The following is a 17,211-nucleotide window of genomic DNA, read 5'->3' on the forward strand; positions in this document are numbered from 1 at the left end:
TGGGCAGGGAGCCCAGCTCTGCCTCTAGGCTTTGGAGCACAGCTGAGCTGGGCATCACGGGCACACATTGGTGAGATATGGTTGGACTCAATGATCCAATGGGTCTTTTCCAACCTGGTGATTCTATGATTCTATGACAACAAGCATCACAGCCGCTCCTAAGCCAGCCTCTCACCACGGAGCTGCCCTGCCATGGTTACACACATCTGGGGGAGCTGTCAGAGCTATTTGGCCTTTAGTATGAGGAGAAACAGCAGAAATGTGGGCAGGTCAACTCGGTCCAAGCCCTGCTTGAGCCTGCAGGAAACCTGTGGGAGGTGACCGCATTCGTGCTGCGGGGATGCTGGATGAAAGCTGGAGATGCAGTTCCAGGTCCCCAACTCCACCATGGGGTGCAAGGTGCACAGATGCTTCGGCAGCAGCCACCACGAGTCCTGCCGGGCACTTGTACTGCTCCGAGGGAGACGGAGGACTGAGGCTGGGGGGGATCCAGGGACTTTGCAGCCCCATCCTGGTTCTGGCAAGGAAGGAGCTGACGGTCCTGCTGCCCACACCACCCTGGCAGCATCCCAGCCTGCACCGAGATAGGAAAAGGACCAGGGCAGGGGCAGGCAGGCAGGGCAGCTGGTCTAGGGGTGCAGGGGAACATGGCATGGGAGGCCCCCTTTGCCAGTGGGGTGTGCAGCTCCCCCCTGGGTCATCTGAGGGGACACAAAGGAGCCAGACAGTGGGGACAGCCAGCGGGAACGACGTGGGGCCAGGACAGGTGCTGCAGAGCCACCGGCCACAGGCCAGGAGGGCAAGCGAGGCCGGCAAAGGCTGTGCCAAGCAAAGCAGAGGTGAAGGCAGGGTGGCTGACGTGGCTGGTGTCCAGCGCAGGCTGGGGATGCGCCCTGGGTGCCCTGGGCTAGTGGGCCAGGTGCTGCGAGGCCCCAGGGGCCACGTGCATGGGCTGAGGCCAGCTCTGCCCACGGCGCTGGGGACGGGTCTGTGCCCCGCAGAGGAGATGAGCGCCTTGACTCGCTGTGAGTCATTGTCTGGGCTAAACGAAAACACGTGTCCAGCCTCGTACGCGCTTTCACTTGGCTCACGGAGATGCTGGACACTGTAAACAGGGGTGGGTGCGGAGGGACACATAGGACCAGCCCAGCTGGGCCCCCGGGAGGGCCCTCAATCCCTGCCAGCTGCCTGCACTGTGGGTCCTCCCACTTAGCCGCCCCCCCAGCACGGCCGGAGCCCCCAGGGCAGGCACAGGGGACCCCAGGCTAAAGGGGACCCCTGGATCGCAGCAGCCAGCCCCAGCTCTCTGAAGCCCTGCCTGCTGGCAGAGCTGCCCGAGAGGCCAAGTGGTAGCAGGGACCTCCAGCCGCAGGGAAACAGCCCAGACGTCTGTTTTGCCCAGAGCTGTGAAGCAGCCACTTATCAAGCTGCACCTCTGCCTACTCCCACCGGCATCAGGTGCAGGTCCCCTGGTGACACCATCCCTTGCATCCCTGTGGGAGGTCACCCTGGTTTCACATTGGACCCATCCCCGGGTCCAGCTCTGGATGGATGAAGGTCTTAGAATCATAGAATGTTCCGAGTTGGAAGGGACCCACAAGGATCATGGAGTCCAACTCCTGTCCCTGCAAAGGATAACCCAAATAGTCACCCTGTGTGTCCAGGGTGTTATCCAAATGCTCCTTGCTCTTCACGTGGGTCTTGCTCCCACAACCATGGTTGTGGAGGGTCCTGGCACCAGTCACCCCCTCCTCTCCTGCACGACCCCACACCTACAGCTCTCCCTTGCTAAACAAGAGGGGTATCACAGACCCAAACACCAGCCCTCATTGGTGGCTGGTGTGAAGCCGTGCTGCCCTGCAATGTGGGGCAGAGGCTTGGCTGAGTCAGGGGAGCACAGGCTGAGCCAGGAGCTGCAGTCCTTGCAGTTATTGGGGTGACAAAGGGGGCCTCAAGGGCCTGCAGATGACCATGTTTTGCACTTTCGACTCTGGAGACCTATGCGAGCCCCTCCCAGGGGGGTCACAGGCTGCTGCCACGATTTCACAACATCACTGATGAGCTCGGGAAGGGCTTCCCAGCCAGCCAAGCCTGGGGCTGCTGCAAATGCTTCCCAGCTGCCGCTGGCCCTGGGAAGCCAAGCTGGTGCTTCTGGCTCTCTGCGCTGAGCACAGCAGCCGTTGGAGCAGGCACAGCCACGCCGCCCACCGGCTCCCAGCTGCTTTGGTCTAGGTCCCAGCTCCTCTCAGAGCTCCCAGCTCTAGGTCTAAAGACACCTACAGGGCCTGAGCCGTGCACTGTCAGGGCTGGGAGTGACCACAACCAGCAAACTGCTATCCTCGGGCTGTGAATGGTGCAGGGCCAGGTTATACCTGGCCACGGCTGCTGGGCCACGCTCGCTTCTCCCTGCAGGCAGAGCCACTGTGCTGGTACAGCAGTGCCAGACACAGTTCCAGCTGACAGTGCTTGAGGCTGCTAAAAGCCTCTTTCCTGGTGCTCTCAGCAGTGCAGGAACTGCCACATCCCCTTTTGGAGACAGGGGAAGAGGGACACACGCAGTCACCTCCTACATCAGACTTCCCCCAGTGCACAGGCTGCCCATCAGCCTGGCTGCAACCTCATCCATCTTACAAGAAAAGGGAAGGAAAACTAGCTTCAGGGGAAAAAGCATGATGAAATTCCCTGCAGCTCTGATGTCAAGTCTGACTCTCACCTTCCCTCGGTGTGACACCATGCTGTGAACCCATGACCCCCAGTCACTCTGTCCCCAGGAGGGTCAGGAATGGGATAGGATGGGATCCAGCCACTTGCACCTTCAAGGATGCCCTCCCCACAGGGATGCATGTCCCCCCATCTCCAGTGCTTTCCTGTCAGCTGATGGGGACACAGAGGCTCGATGATCCTGTGGGTCTTTTCCAACCTGGTGATTCTATGATTCTATGTGACCCCAGGACAGGCTGCCAGCATGGCTGGGCTCCAGTGTCCAGGTCAGACCCTCTTCCCCTGGTACCAGGATGGGGCCAGTGCTCTGGTGGGACACCCTCTCCTCCACCCAGGGAGCACTGCAGCAAAGTGGGACGCGAGGCAGAGCAGCATAGGATCATAGAATCACTAGGTTGGAAAAGACCTTTGAGATCATCAAGCCCAACTGTACCTGTCCGCAACTAAATCATACCCCTAAGCACTTCATCTACCCATCTTTTAAATCCCTCCAGGGATGGTGACTCAACCACATCCCTGGGCAGCCCATGCCAGGAATTGATGACCCTTTCAGTGAAGAAATTTTTCCTTATGTCCAATCTGAACCTCCCTTGGCACAACTTGAGGCTACTGAGCCTCAAGCAGAGCCGAAGCTCAGACTCCTCTTTGTCACTAGAGCCACCAACTCACTGCAGAGGATGTTGCAATTCTATTGCAATTAGGGGCTGAGTGCAAACGGCTGCGGTGCACGGGAACTTCACTGTCTGCTGGGCTGGGCTCCAGCACCCTGTGGTGGCAGTCCCTTGCCACCAGGTGCCACTGCCGAAACACTCGCACCACGCCTGCTGCAGCAGAGCCAACGCTTTACAGGAGACACCCAAGGCCAACTACAGAGCTGGGAGCGCTGCCTGGCATCCCTCAGCGGCTCAGCTTGGATCATGCTGACAGGGACTGTCCCAGCGTCCCTTGGCCTCCCTCACCCTCCAGTCCAGTGTCAAAGTCAGTTAAATAAACTCAATGCCCTCATATTTCACACTCCCGATCCTGGTCTCGGGCAGGAGGAAGCGCCCGTCCAGTGTGAAGGCCATGATGTAGCTGGCGATCTTGCCGTTGTCCTCTTCCGATTTCAGCGCCACGATGATCTGGTCGTCCGTGTCCGGGATGAACTTGAAGGAGGAGAAGCCATGAGTGGGAACCACCTCACCCACATGTCCCACTGTCACGTCCCCGAAGTCCTGGGTGGAGCTCAGCAGCAGGTTGGTGCCTCGCCGCTCGTCTGCCTTCTCGTTGTATCGCTCGTGGCTGGCACGACGTGGCAGGAAGAACCAGCGCTGCAGGGTGTCGCTCCAGGAAGCCGACTCGTGGATCAGGTAACCTGTGGCAGAGAGCGGCATCTGACAGCACAGGGCAAACAGGGCACCTGCCAGGCTGCAGTGAGGCCCTTCCCTGTTCCAAAAGACACTGCAGCCCCTTGCAGGTGACCGCTGCAAACATTTCCATCTCCTTCTGCCTCACTGCCCATGCAGAAGTCCTCCCGGTCCCTCCCAGCCACAACCTCCTCTGCTCTGGCTACCAGGCACAGCACCGGCTGAGCCACCCTCCAGCTGCACAGACAGGCAGAAAAAATCAGCCAGGGCAGGCTCTGGCCTCTCCACTAGGACATGAGGAGCTCACTGGCCTCCAGCATGCTTTAAATCTAACAGAAATCCCACTCTCTATGGGGAAGAAGACCTAGGCCCCAGGGCCTGCAGAATGTGTGGGACACAGGACCTCACTCAGTACCTGGGGGCCGAATCCCCGCTGTGGCCCTCAGCGCGTTGTAGTTGGCCACCCAGTTCTCATGGCTCACGTCACCCTTGTAGCCGACGACCTTCACCCACTCGGGGTTCTCGTTCACCACCTCCCCTGTCGTGGTGGTCCACTCCTTGCCCAGTCCCCCAACATAGAGGTGCTCATCCTTCACCGCCAGCCACTCCGCCTTGAAGCCTGCAGTGGAGAGAATGGCATGAGCTGGGGCTCGGCCAGCACATGGACATCAGACCGGCTCTGCTCGCCAAAACACCACATCAGATGGCCCAGTGCTGGCCACAGCCAGCTGGTCCCCACCAGGAATTGCCCCCATCCCAGCCAGGCTTACAGGGTCACAGAAAACTGGTTGGATGGCTGGGCCCAGACAGTGGTGGTAAATGGCATTAAATCCAACTGGAGGCCAGTGACAAGTGGTGTCCCCAGGGCTCAGTGCTGGGTCCAGCCCTGTTCAATGTCTTTATCAATGACCTGGATGAAGGCATCGAGTGCACCCTTAGCAAGTTTGTGGATGACACTAAGCTGGGTGGAAGTGTGGATCTGCTGGAGGGTCGGGGGGCTCCAAAGGGATCTAAACAGGCTGCACCGCAGGGCTGAGACCAATGGCATGAGGTTTAACAAGGCCAAATGCCGGGTCCTGCACTTGGGGCACAACAACCCTGTGCAGCTACAGACCAGGAGAAGCCTGGCTGGAAAGCTGCCTGGAGGAGAAGGACCTAGGGGTGTTGGTTGACAGCGACTGAACATGAGCCAGCAGTGGCCCAGGTGGCCAAGAAGGCCAATGGCATCTTGGCTTGGATCACAAACAGTGTGACCAGCAGGTCCAGGGAGGTTATTCTCCCTCTGTACTCGGCACTGGGGAGACCGCTCCTCGAATCCTGTGTTCAGTTGTGGGCCCCTCACCACAAGAAGGATGTTGAGGCTCTGGAGCGAGTCCAGAGAAGAGCAACAAAGCTGGTGAGGGGGCTGGAGAACAGGCCTTATGGGGAACAGCTGAGAGAGCTGGGGGTGTTTAGCCTGGAGAAGAGGAGGCTGAGGGGAGACCTCATTGCTCTCTCCAACTACCTGAAAGGAGGTTGTGGAGAGGAGGGAGCTGGGCTCTTCTCCCAAGTGACAGGGGACAGGACGAGAGGGAATGGCCTCAAGCTCTGCCAGGGGAGGTTCAGGCTGGACTTTAGGAAAATATTTTTCATGGAAAGGGTCACTGGGCACTGGCAGAGGCTGCCCAGGGAGGGGGTTGAGTCACCTTCCCTGGAGGTGTTTAAGGGACGGGTGGACGAGGCACGGAGGGACATGGTTTAGTGATTGATGGGAATGGTTGGACTTGATGATTCAGTGGGTCTTTTTCAACCTGGTGATTCTATGACTCTATGGAGGAGCTCACCTTTCCCCACTGTGCCATCCCCATCCGGGAGGATGACCCAGGGCACCACCTTGTTGCCCTCAATCTGGTAGACAATTCCTGTCCGGTCATCCACAGCGTACAACTTCCCGTTGAAGACGACTAGCTCGGAGAGCTCCATGCCCCTGCCCTTCTCAGCCAGGTGGGACTGCAGCACGCTCTCGTCTTTGTCCCACTCCACCGTCACGCTGTCCCCACTGTCCGACAGCACCAGGTAGCCCTTCTTCAGGTAACTGAACCAGGTGTTCTCCTCAGAGCCCCGGGACTGTGTATCCAGGTCGGCGATGACTCCGATGCGGTAGCGCACGCCCTCAGGGTTTCTCTGGGGTGGGGACAGTGGGTAGGTGTCATTGTAATGGTCCCCAGCCTGCAGGCTGAGCTTCCAGTTATGAGGATTGGGTGGGATGGGCCGTGCTGGCGAGGAACGGTGCAGGCAGAAGAGCAGCAGCACAAACCCCACGCCGGCTGAGGACAGCACGATGGCTTTCCACCGCAGTCGGAAGCGGGGGTCGGCACCCTTGGTCATGGACGCGAGGACAGGCAGACCACCCACGCTGATCCGGAGCGGGCTCATAGACTCATGGCAGGACGGGACGGGCATCAGACTCGGGGCACGGAGAACCTGATGGAAAGAGGGGAGCAGGGGAAAAAGGTCAGATACACTAAGCAATACACTAAGCACAGCCACAAGGAGCGGCACGGTGCCCTATCCCCTCTCCTCCAGCAGAAGAAGGTGCTGGTGCCTTGCACAGAGAAGAGCCAGCATGCTGAGGAGGCTGCTGGAACCACTCAGCCCCTTCTTACCCCTCCTTCTCGGCACTCCCAGACCTGAACCTAAAAGGAAGTTGTGGAGAGGAGGGAGCTGGCCTCTTCTCCCAAATGATAGGAATGGTTGGACTCGAAGATCCAATGGGTCTTTTCCAACCTGGTGATTCTATGATTCTGTGTTGGGGTGTCCTGCTGAGCAGCATCTCCACAAGTCCCAGGAGGAAGGAGGTTTCCCTCTGGCAGTGAGGATGACCCTTGCTACCTCTGGAGTGGCCAGCTAGCCTTGTGCAGCTCCTGTGGCTCCAAGGAACCAGCCATGCTGGTGAACATGTCCCCAGGCTTCACGGGGATATCGGGAGACACGTGGCAGCTCCACCCAAGCAAGATGCCAACGCCTGAGCAGGAAGTACAACAACCTGGTCCAAGGACACACAGCCCGATCTGCCCAGCCTTAAATTTGCAGCAGCTCCTCGCATTCTGCCAGGCCTGGCCACAGCTTCTCTGGGCAGGATTCTCATGTGGGCACCCTCAGCCCACCTGCACATAAACACCTCTCTTGCCACCTCCCTCCGTGAAGCACACGGTACACGGCAGCTCCCTGGGGTCCCACAGACGGGCTCTCCAGCCTGTGCAGGGAGCAAGCAGCCTCCCAGGACTGGAAGCTGTCCCAGTGCCACCGGCTCTCACCCCGTGCCGTGCAGCATGGGGCAGTGACACCCCACTGGGCTGCAGTCCCCCAGCCCAGGGCAGGGCAGAGGGGTCCCTGGTCTGGCCCCAAAGAGCTGGTCACCGGCCACAGCGGGGCCCCAGGCCTGGTGCTGGGCACGGCCGTGCTCCCCGCAGGGCTCTCAATGTGCCTTTCAGCAGCCTGAGGTGCGAACAGAGGCTGCATTGAGCGTGGGGGGCCGAGGCCCGGGCAGGCGGGCGTGCTCCTGGCCGTGGTGGGGCCACAGCAGAGCCCACAGGGGGCAGCTGGTCACCCCAGGGCCTTGCTGCAGCGGGGGACAGACCTGTGGGGAGGGAGCACCCCTCTGGCTTGCTGTGACCCACAAGCATTGCCTTCAGCAGAGGCCTGGGGACACTACTCCGTGCATAAGCCCCCACTGTGACTGTAGGGACCCTGGCATCCTGCCCTGAGCATGGTGACTGGGATCCCCCCAGCCGCCTGGGCATGGCCATGGGGACCTCTAGCCTCGCGGGAACGGCCACGGGGAACCCTCAGTCTCCTGCACACAGTCACGAGGACCCTCTGGCCCCTTAGATATAGCCACAAGGACCTCCCCCCATACCCTGGGCACAGTCATGGGGATGTCCTAGTCCCCTGAGTAGGTCATGTGGAGCCCCTAGTCCCATGGGCATGGCGTGGGGACCCTCCAGCCACCTGGGCATGGCCATGGGGACCCTTCAGTGCCCCAGGCTGGGCCATGGGGAACCTCCAGCCCCTCGGGAATGGTCACGGGGACCCTCCAGCCCCTCGGGAACGGTCACGGGGACCCTCCAGCCCCTCGGGAACGCTCACGGGGACCCTCCAGCCCTTCAGGAATGGTCATGGGGACCCTCCAGCCCCTCGGGAATGGCCATAGGGATCCCTCAGCCCCCCAAGAATGGCCATGGAGACCCTCCAGCCCTCTGGGCTTAGCCATGGGATCCCTCAGCCCCCCGGGAACGGCCATGGGGATCCCTCAGCCCCCCAGGAATGGCCATAGGGATCCCTCAGCCCCTCAAGAATAGCCATGGGGACCCTCCAGCCCCCTGGGCTTAGCCATGGGATCCCTCAGCCCCCCGGGAACGGCCATGGGGACCCCCCAATCCCTCAGGTTTGGCCACAGGGAACCCCCAGACCCGGCGACCCCCGGGCCCTTCTCCCGACAGAGGCCTCGAGGGACCCCGGGACCCTTCCGGGGCGCAGCCGCGACTCTTCCCGCCTAAGCACGGCGCTGGGTGCCCGCGGTGCCCCCTCCCCAGCCCCGGCCCCGCTGTCCCCGCTCACCGCGGCGCCGCCCGAGCGCAGCCGCCGCCTCCCCCGCCGCTGCGCGCAGCCGCCGCCACCGCCTCCGCCTACAACTCCCGGCAGCCCCCGCGCGCCGCCGCGGCAGCGGCCTCAAGGGGCGGACGCAGCGGAAAACTACAACTTCCGGCACGCCCTCGGCGCGCCGCCACAGGGGGAGCGGCTGAAACTACAACTCCCAGCACACCTCGCGCGCCGACACATCGTAACCCCGGACCTCCGCGCCGCGCGGGCTGCTGGGGGTTGTAGTGCATCCCGCAGCCTGCTCCAAGCCCGAACTGGGGAAGGTCCGGACAACCGGAGCTAATCCCGCTCCGAAAACGGGTGGTGGGAGTTCAGCCACGGCCGGGCGCGCTGCTGAGGGTCAACCGTATCCTAGGGGTTACCAAAAGAAGCTTGCAGGGCGAGGGAGGGGATTCCCCCCCTCTGTTTTGCTCTGGTGAGACCCCACCTGGAGCCCTGTGTCCAGTCCTGGAATCCCAAATATAAGAAGGATTTGGAACTGTTGGGATGGGTCCAGAGGAGATCATGGAGATGATCCGAGGGCTGGAGCACCTCTGCTATGAAGACAGGCTGAGAGAGCTGGGGTTGTTCAGCCTGGAGAAGAGAAGGATCTGGGGAGACCTTAGAGCAGCCTCCAGCACTGAAAGGGGCTCCAGGAAAGCTGGGGAGGGGCTCTTGAGCAGGGAGGGCAGGGATAGGATGAGGGGGAACAATTTTAAGCTGAAAGAGGGGAGATTGAGATGAGATTTCGGGAATAAATGTTTTGCTGTGAGGCTGGGGAGGCCCTGACCCCGGTTGCCCAGAGCAGGGGTGGCTGTCCCATCCCTGGAGGCGTTCAAGGCCAGGTTGGATGGGGCTTGGAGCAACCTGATGCAGTTGGAGATGTCCCTGCCCACGGCGGGAGATTGGAACTGGATGGGCTTTGAGTTCCCTTCCAACCTAAACCATTCTATGAATCTATAGCCGTGGTGCTGAGGGGTGGTGTCTTCTCCGGCCCTGCCCCAGGCAGGCAAAACCCCAGTTCAGCCCCCAGTGCAGCCTGGCCCCATCCCAAGGCTCCTTCTGCCCTGCTGCTTGAAGTTCAGGGAGCGGACACAGATCCTGTGCAGCAGGATGCCTGAGTGCATGTCTGGCTGCCCGTGAAAGGTCCATCCCAGTGGGAGCTGGGCAGGCTCTGGTGTCCCCAGGGCTGGGGAATGACCGGTGGCTCTCCCAGCGTGGGGCAGGATCCTGGAGTGCAGCTGCAGCCGCGGGCATCCTGACTCCCCAAGCTGACTCCAGCGAAACTCTTGGCACGTGCTACCCCCGTTCCCTGACCTCCGGCCAGCGCCAGGCATGGCCACCGGCCCGGTGCTGGCAGAAGCCGGGAGCACACATGGTTAACGCCGGCCGCCCGCGCTGCTGGGCTCACATCTGGCAGTGGGAGGGCTGCATGCCTCGTCCTGCTTCTCTTCGCTTTCCAGAAACTGCATTTCCGCCCGGGACGACAGAGGAGAAGAGCGGAAGGCAGCTGATCCACCTCTGGCAGGCTCTGCCTCGTGCCCCCTGACTGGCAAGGTAGCACTGGGGGGATGCTCTAGGGAAGGAAAGGCAGCACCAGGAGGGAGCAGCCCTGCCCAGAGGTAGGTTGGGAGGCAGGATTTTGGGGGCTGAATGCCTGGGACCAGCACCCTGGAACTGCACCTTGTTGTGGGCCCATCTGAGGGTGCTGCTGGGTGCTGTGGCATCAGTGTGGAGTCATCCAGGTGTCGGTCCACCTCACCGAGCATGCAGGTGCCCTGGGGTGTGTCCAGCAAGGGGGACCAGTCCTCCCTGCTCTGGGTATGGAACCTGCAAAGCAGGTGGTAGGGACCAAGAGCTGAGCCTCATGATCCTCTGAGGGCACAGCAAGTCCGGCAGCAGCTGCGGGAGGACAGAGGCAAGAAGAGGGTTGGTGCTGGAACCTGCACAGATCCACTGTGGCTCCCCCAGCCCAAAAAGCCGTTCCCCACAAATGCCTCAAACCCAGGGCTGGGCCACCCCCAGGTATGTCTGTGGGGGCTGCTGGAAGTCCCAGCGCAACTCAGTGGTGTTGCCAGGTGCCACAGGAGCTCGAGGGCTGCAACCTCCCTCCTGGCTCTTGACCACAGCTTCCCCATGCACCTCTCACCCTGCTGCCCTCTGGGTCTTCACTGCTCTCGGGGTGCAAACAGCTCTGCAACCCTCCCAGCTGCTGCGGCAAGAGATGGAGGGAGACATCCCACCAGTATGTCCGCAGATGCTAGAGGCACCTGTAGATCAGGGAAGCACTGTATCCACCAACTTGAGTGGGGAAAGTAAGATGGACACACAGATCCTGCTGCCTCCATGCTGCTCTTCTGCTCTGAGCTCCCTCAGCCCCGCTCTGGGATATGCTCTTGTTTTGTCCTGGTCTTTATAACTGCTTGGAATGCATTTCAGGATGTTTTGACTTGCAGTCTCAAGGCTTTAGCAGCCAATGAATTTAAACCTCCAAACTGCTTCTGGAGTGCGTCCAACCCTGACAAGAAAAACAGCGTCCCTTCAGCAGGACTGTAAATGCCTGTGCAGATGCAGCACGTCCCGCCCAGAGCACTTGTGGGGTGCAGAGGGAGATGTGCTCGGGGGCCTGGTGAGCCCTGGGTGCTGGCTGGCAGGCACATAGTGACAGTGATGCCACTGTGCTCACCTCCATTTCCAGTCCTACGACAGCCTGGGAAGTGCGTTGCCTTTCTCGGTGGGGATTTCCTGGTGAAGGATTCCTTTTCCCTGCAGAGCAGTTCCCTGCTAAGCTGCATTTTCCCCAGGGCTGAGTCTGCTGCGGGTCCCAGGGGAGTGGCTGGTTTGACAATTGTCCATAGGCTTCTCAAAACCCCAGCGGGCTGCATGCCACGCTCTGTGGCACGTGGCTGGCACAGCTGGAGGCCAAGCAGGGTGAAGAAAGCCAGTACCGAGGCTACCTTGGCTGATACTTGCTCGCAAGCACTGGTGAGACCGCTCCTTGAATCCTGTGTTCAGTTCTGGGCCCCTCACCACAAGAAGGATGTTGAGGCTCTGGAGCGAGTCCAGAGAAGAGCAACGAAGCTGGTGAGGGGGCTGGAGAACAAGAGGAGCAGCTGAGAGAGCTGGGGGTGTTTAGCCTGGAGAAGAGGAGGCTGAGGGGAGACCTCATTGCTCTCTCCATCTACCTGAGAGGAGGTTGTGGAGAGGAGGGAGCTGGGCTCTTCTCCCAAGTGACAGGGGACAGGATGAGAGGGAATGGCCTCAAGCTCCACCAGGGGAGGTTCAGGCTGAACACTAGGAAAAACTTTTTCACGGAAAGAGCCATTGGGTGCTGGCAGAGGCTGCCCAGGGAGGGGGTTGATTCACCTTCCCTGGAGGTGTTTAAGGCACGGGTGGATGAGGCACTGAGGGACATGGTTTAGTGATTGATGGGAATGGTTGGACTTGATGATCCGATGGGTCTTTTCCAACCTGGTGATTCTATGCCCCTGACTGGCCTTCTCCATGCTTCTATCCATGCATCCGTGTCTCCCCTGCCCGCAAGCTGAGCATGAGCAGGCACCAGGCCAGGGAGCAGGCAGGGAGGCCGTGGTGCCAGGCTGCCCACGCGCAGTACCCACAGCCCTGCCTCTGCCCATACCCAGCAGGACTTGGGCTGAGATACGGGACAAGAAGCAGGAGGACAGAGGCACCTTGGAAGCGAGTCAAGGGATGGGATCTCTGCAGAGGGAGCGAGCAGTAGGAAAGCCCTTTGGAGCCTTTCCCCATCCTTCCACACCTTCCAAGCCCCAGTGAAGGTGACTCATAAGCCAAGCATCCATCCTGGCCTCAAACGCCCTCCACACCCACTTCCAGAGTGCACCCACCCAGTCCCAGACCCCAGGACCCCACCAGTCCCAGCACCCAGAGGGCAACAGGAACAGCCTGGCGATCACCGACAGGGATCTCAGTGCCTGGAGAGCAGAATCTCACCAAACCAACAGGATTGTGCTCCAGAATCTTTCCCCATCCCCAGGATGTGGGGCTGAGGGGCCCTTTGGGGGAGGTGATCCTGGCGGCATGGGGGGAGTCTTCTGGGAGAGGAGAGAAAGGCAAAGGTGAGACCTTTTTTGGGAGGCACTTGCCTGAGGTGGGAGCCTGGCAAGCAGCCTTCTCTATCCTGGCACTGCAAGGTGTGGGACCAAGCAGTCCTGTGCCCTGTGTCATGTCCTGGCATCGCTTTGGACCCTGCCAAACAGCAGGGCAGTGCCACACGTGTGTTTGGCCATGGCTGTCCTGGCGCCTTTGGGGCTGCAAGGTGAGGTGCTACGTGCCCAGCCCCACACCTCGAGCAGATAAGGCTGTGATAAGGCAGGGACGGGCAGTGGATCTGCCCAGGTTGGGCCATGGTGCCACCAACTACTGCAAATATTAGCTTTGGCCCTATGCAAGTTCCCAGAAAGGTTTCTCCCAGCTCACATCCAGGTCTCTGGAGAAGCATGTCTTGTTTCCTTGCAAACTCAGACAGAGGGCCCAGCCAAGGCATAGCAGCTCGTAGGGCAAAGAAGCCCCTTTCACAGGGTCTGCACAGCCTGCGCTGCACACATCCTTGCACGCTCTGAGCCAGGAGGGATGCAGACCCCCCCCCTGGGCAGGGCTGCACCCCAGCATTTGTTCCACAGCATTTGGAGCTGGCTGTAACTTTCCCACATGCTAACACCCTGCATTTCTGCTCTTGGGTGTCTATGGGAGGCAGCTGGGGCCAGGCTGAGCAGAAGAAGCAGCAGCGTGTAGCCCAGGGCTTGGATGGTCAGCTGGAGGCTGCTGTTCCTCTGCACCCTTGGCTCCCCAGGGCAACCCTCTCTTCCATGCATGCCAGGGCTCTAGGGGCTGCGTGACTCCAGCTCCCAGCTTGTTGATGAGCACAGACCTCCTGCACTGCCCCAAACTCAGTGTCCCCTGGTGCTCATTGCAGCATCACCGAGGCACACAGCCCAGATATTTTAGCTATAGATGGTCCCTGCAGCTGCAAGAGGTGTGTGTGCCAGTGCTGTGGGCTTTGCTGAGGAAAGGCTATTGCAAGAAGAGCCCTTTGGGGCTGGAAGCCTGGGCCTGTGTGGTGCACCAGGTCCTGTCTTGGGGACAGCACAGGGCATAGACAGGCTGGTATGGCACAGCAGGGCAGAGCATCTCTGCAGCTCCTGGCTCTGCCAGGCCCTCAACCATCCCTGGCATCTCACAGGGCACTGCTGCAGCATGGAGGGGCTTTGGGCTCTCGGTGTCCTGCTGCTCTCCTGCCTGCTGCTGCCCTCCCCTGCGAGGAGCCAGACGAGCCCCGACCTCCGTTTGCCATCGGACCCCGAGGAGGAATCATCGCAGCACCATGCTGCCAGGTGAGGGGATCCCAAGACCGGGGTGCTTCACAGCAGGGGCTGAGGCAGCCCTGGCACCGCAAAAGGGCTCCAGCCCCCACCCGTAGCTCCCTGTTGTGCTTTGCTTTCTGCTTTCCTCAGGGTCCTGTGGGAGCAGAAGGCTGGCAGTGCCCAGGAGGGGTTACCCCCACGGTCCCGCTGCGTCCGCTGCTGTGAACCACCCAACCAGCACTTCTCCTACCCCCAGTACCAGCCTCAGATCAACATGACCATCCTGAAAGGTAAGGGCTGATGAGGCCCTGCACTGCCTTTGGCCAAACCTTCAGCCTGAGCATCATCTCTCTGCCCCCTCATCAGCATCTCCCCTGGACCAGCACAAAGCTGGGCTCCCAGTGCCGGCTCAACACAAACTGGGAGTGAGAAGCTGGGGCTGGTGCCTGTGGTCCAGCTCTCTGCGCAGGCAGCAGGCACCCCAGGGTGTGAGCTGCTCCATCGAGAAGCATCAGAGCTCAGGGAGGGAGCAGAACTGGGGGGTTGGGGGGTGTCCCTCCTGTCTCCATCCCCTTCTGTCAGGCAAAGGGGCTCTCCCCATGTTTCCAGGGCACTGGGTTTAGAGGTGGGACCCACCTCTGACAGTGCAACCATCCCTCCTGCTTCACCCAGGCGAGAAGGGGGACCGCGGCGAGCGAGGCATGCAGGGCAAGTATGGCAAGACGGGGATGGCCGGCAGCAGGGGCCACACAGGGCCCAAGGGACAGAAGGGCAGCGTGGGTGCCCCGGGAGAACGCTGCAAGAGCCACTACGCCGCCTTCTCGGTGGGCCGCAAGAAACCCCTGCACAGCAATGACTACTACCAGACCCTCATCTTCGACACGGAGTTTGTCAACCTCTACGACCACTTCAACATGTTCACAGGCAAGTTTTACTGCTACGTCCCCGGGATCTACTACTTCAGCCTCAACGTGCACACGTGGAACCAGAAGGAGACGTACCTGCACATCATGCACAACGGGGCAGAGGCAGTGATCCTCTACGCCCAGGTGAGCGACCGCAGCATCATGCAGAGCCAGAGCGTCATGCTGGAGCTGCAAGAGAAAGACGAGGTCTGGGTGCGGCTCTACAAGGGCGAGCGCGAGAACGCCGTCTTCAGCGATGAGTATGACACTTACATCACCTTCAGTGGCCACCTCATCAAGTACAGTGGAGATCCCTGAGCACCTGGTCTACCCTTCTCCCCCTTCCCCTGGGGCAGGTGTCCAAGGAGACCCCGCTGCCCTCTCGCTCTGGGCATGCCACCCACTATTAAGCTGTTAGCTCTTCTACATGCCACTACCCCCAGCAGCTATGTGAATGTGTGAATACCCCCACCCCCAGCTCCTTGAGGCTGCTTGGATGCATCTGGAGCAGTGGGAACCACTTCCAGCCTCTGCTGCATTCGTGACCCCGGCAGTGGCTGCTCAGATGCATCTGGAGCAGTGGGAACCACTTCCAGCCTCTGCTGCATTTGTGACCCAGGCAGTGGCTGCTCAGATGCATCTGGAGCAGTGGGAACCACTTCCAGCCTCTGCTGCATTCGTGACCCAGGCAGTGGCTGCTCGCCTGGGGTGGCCGGGGAGCTTATCTCCCCAGGACCAGCACAAAGCAGGAGTGAGAAGCTGGGCCTGGTGCCTGTGGTCCAGCACCCTGAGCAGGCAGGAGGCATGCAGGGGCATGAGTTGGTTTGCTGTGACACAAGCATTTGTGTCACTGGCTATAGGGTGGCACCAGCTGAATGGGTTTGGCTGCTAGTGCCCTGGTGTAAGACAGCGTGTTCCTCCCTTGCCCTGCTCACCAGCTTCTGGAAAAGGGCAGAGGATGCTCAGTATCTCGCAGGAAAGGCAATAAAACCACTAAGGGCCCCTCTGTCCTTCCACGGAGCTGGTTTCCGATGGCATGGATGTTGCGGCACAGCACTGGATACTCTCTGGGCTGACCCTTCCTGCTGCGGAGTGGATTGCATCAGTTCCCCTCTGCGAGTTCCCATCACAGTTTCCCCTGCTGCAACCTCTGCTCAGTGCCAACGCTGCTGAGCATGGGCTGGCTCCCGGCCGGCAGCCCTGGTTGCGAGGCCTTTAGCCTCAGCTTCTTCCTCTTCAGTTAGATCTTCTGCTGGCAGGCTTTGTATTTTGGTAGATGCAATAGCAGAGCAGGGCAGTGCATAGCTGCCTGTGCTCCCTACACCTTGTGACCACATTAAACACCTAATTTTGAGTCCAGCTCACCATTTCAGTGCATCCTCTTTCTTTGCCTATCTAGAAGTTCCAAGTGGCTCAGGGCAGGTTCCTTCTCCCAGCATATGGGGACTCCATACGGTGCTGCTAAGTTGCTGGTGGGAGGGAGGGGTGGATTGTCCTCGGAGAGCCAGGGAGACCTGAGCTCAGCTCTGGAGCCAAGGAGCTGGAAGCTGAGCACAGTAACAAGCAGAGCAGGCTGGGAGTGGTGGTTGGATTTACCCCGAGTCTGGATCATCTGGCAGGTCCACTGTGATAATGCAGGTCTGAGGCTGAGCTGGGCAGCTGGTGGGTCAGGGTCCATAGCTGGAGAGGGTAGGGCTGCAACTAGAAACCAGCATCCTCTCAACACAACAGGGAGGGAAGGCTCTGGACTGAGCTTAAATAGAGCCCCAGACCCACAGGTGGGGCCCCAGGTGAAGCTGGTCAGGGTGGTCTAGGGGTGGTAATGGAGTTGGAAGGGTCATCTGGAGCTCATCCAGTTCACACCCCCCACCCCACTAAAGCAGGGTCATCAAGAGCAGGTTGTACATGTCCAGCTGGGTTTGGATATCTCTGGAGAAGGAGATCCCACAGCAGCTCTGGACCGCCTGTTCCAGTGCTCCATCACCCTCACATGAAATAAGTTTCTTCTCGTGTCCAGGTGGAACTTGCCAGGCTCCAGTTTGTGCCCGTTGCCCCTTGTTCTGTCACTGGGCACCACTGAGAAGAGTGTGGCCCCATCCTCCTGACCCCCACCCTCTAGATTTTCATCAGCATTGGAAAGGTCCCCTCTCAGTCTTCTCTTCTCCAGGCTGAACAGACTCAGGTCTCTCAGCCTTTCCACGTTGCATCATGGTGCATGTGTCCCATACTGCCCCATCCTGGGACACATATTTCATCACAGAACATGCAGCCTCCTCC

General features: G+C 60.2%; 2 protein-coding genes across 2 annotated transcripts; one reads left to right on the forward strand and one right to left on the reverse strand.

Annotated features, from left to right (window-relative positions):
• Positions 1 to 3,369: 3,369 nt before the first annotated feature.
• On the reverse strand, positions 3,370 to 8,722 carry CANT1 (calcium activated nucleotidase 1). The gene is made up of 4 exons (XM_069872581.1): positions 8,667 to 8,722; positions 5,891 to 6,530; positions 4,483 to 4,686; positions 3,370 to 4,075 (listed from the first exon to the last, which is right to left on the reverse strand). Exons 2-4 carry the CDS (start codon positions 6,507 to 6,509, stop codon positions 3,705 to 3,707), a joined length of 1,194 nt encoding a protein of 397 aa, XP_069728682.1. The 5' UTR covers positions 6,510 to 6,530; positions 8,667 to 8,722; the 3' UTR covers positions 3,370 to 3,704.
• A 1,454-nt stretch (positions 8,723 to 10,176) lies between these two features.
• C1QTNF1 (C1q and TNF related 1) lies at positions 10,177 to 15,454 on the forward strand. The gene is made up of 4 exons (XM_069872582.1): positions 10,177 to 10,309; positions 13,909 to 14,059; positions 14,180 to 14,319; positions 14,702 to 15,454. The coding sequence occupies exons 2-4, from the start codon at positions 13,923 to 13,925 to the stop codon at positions 15,250 to 15,252; spliced, it is 828 nt and encodes a 275-aa protein (XP_069728683.1). The 5' UTR covers positions 10,177 to 10,309; positions 13,909 to 13,922; the 3' UTR covers positions 15,253 to 15,454.
• The last annotated feature ends 1,757 nt before the right edge of the window (positions 15,455 to 17,211 follow it).

The sequence above is a fragment of the Phaenicophaeus curvirostris genome, chromosome 19 (genome assembly GCF_032191515.1).
Source record: "Phaenicophaeus curvirostris isolate KB17595 chromosome 19, BPBGC_Pcur_1.0, whole genome shotgun sequence".
Taxonomy (NCBI): Eukaryota; Metazoa; Chordata; class Aves; order Cuculiformes; family Cuculidae; genus Phaenicophaeus; species Phaenicophaeus curvirostris.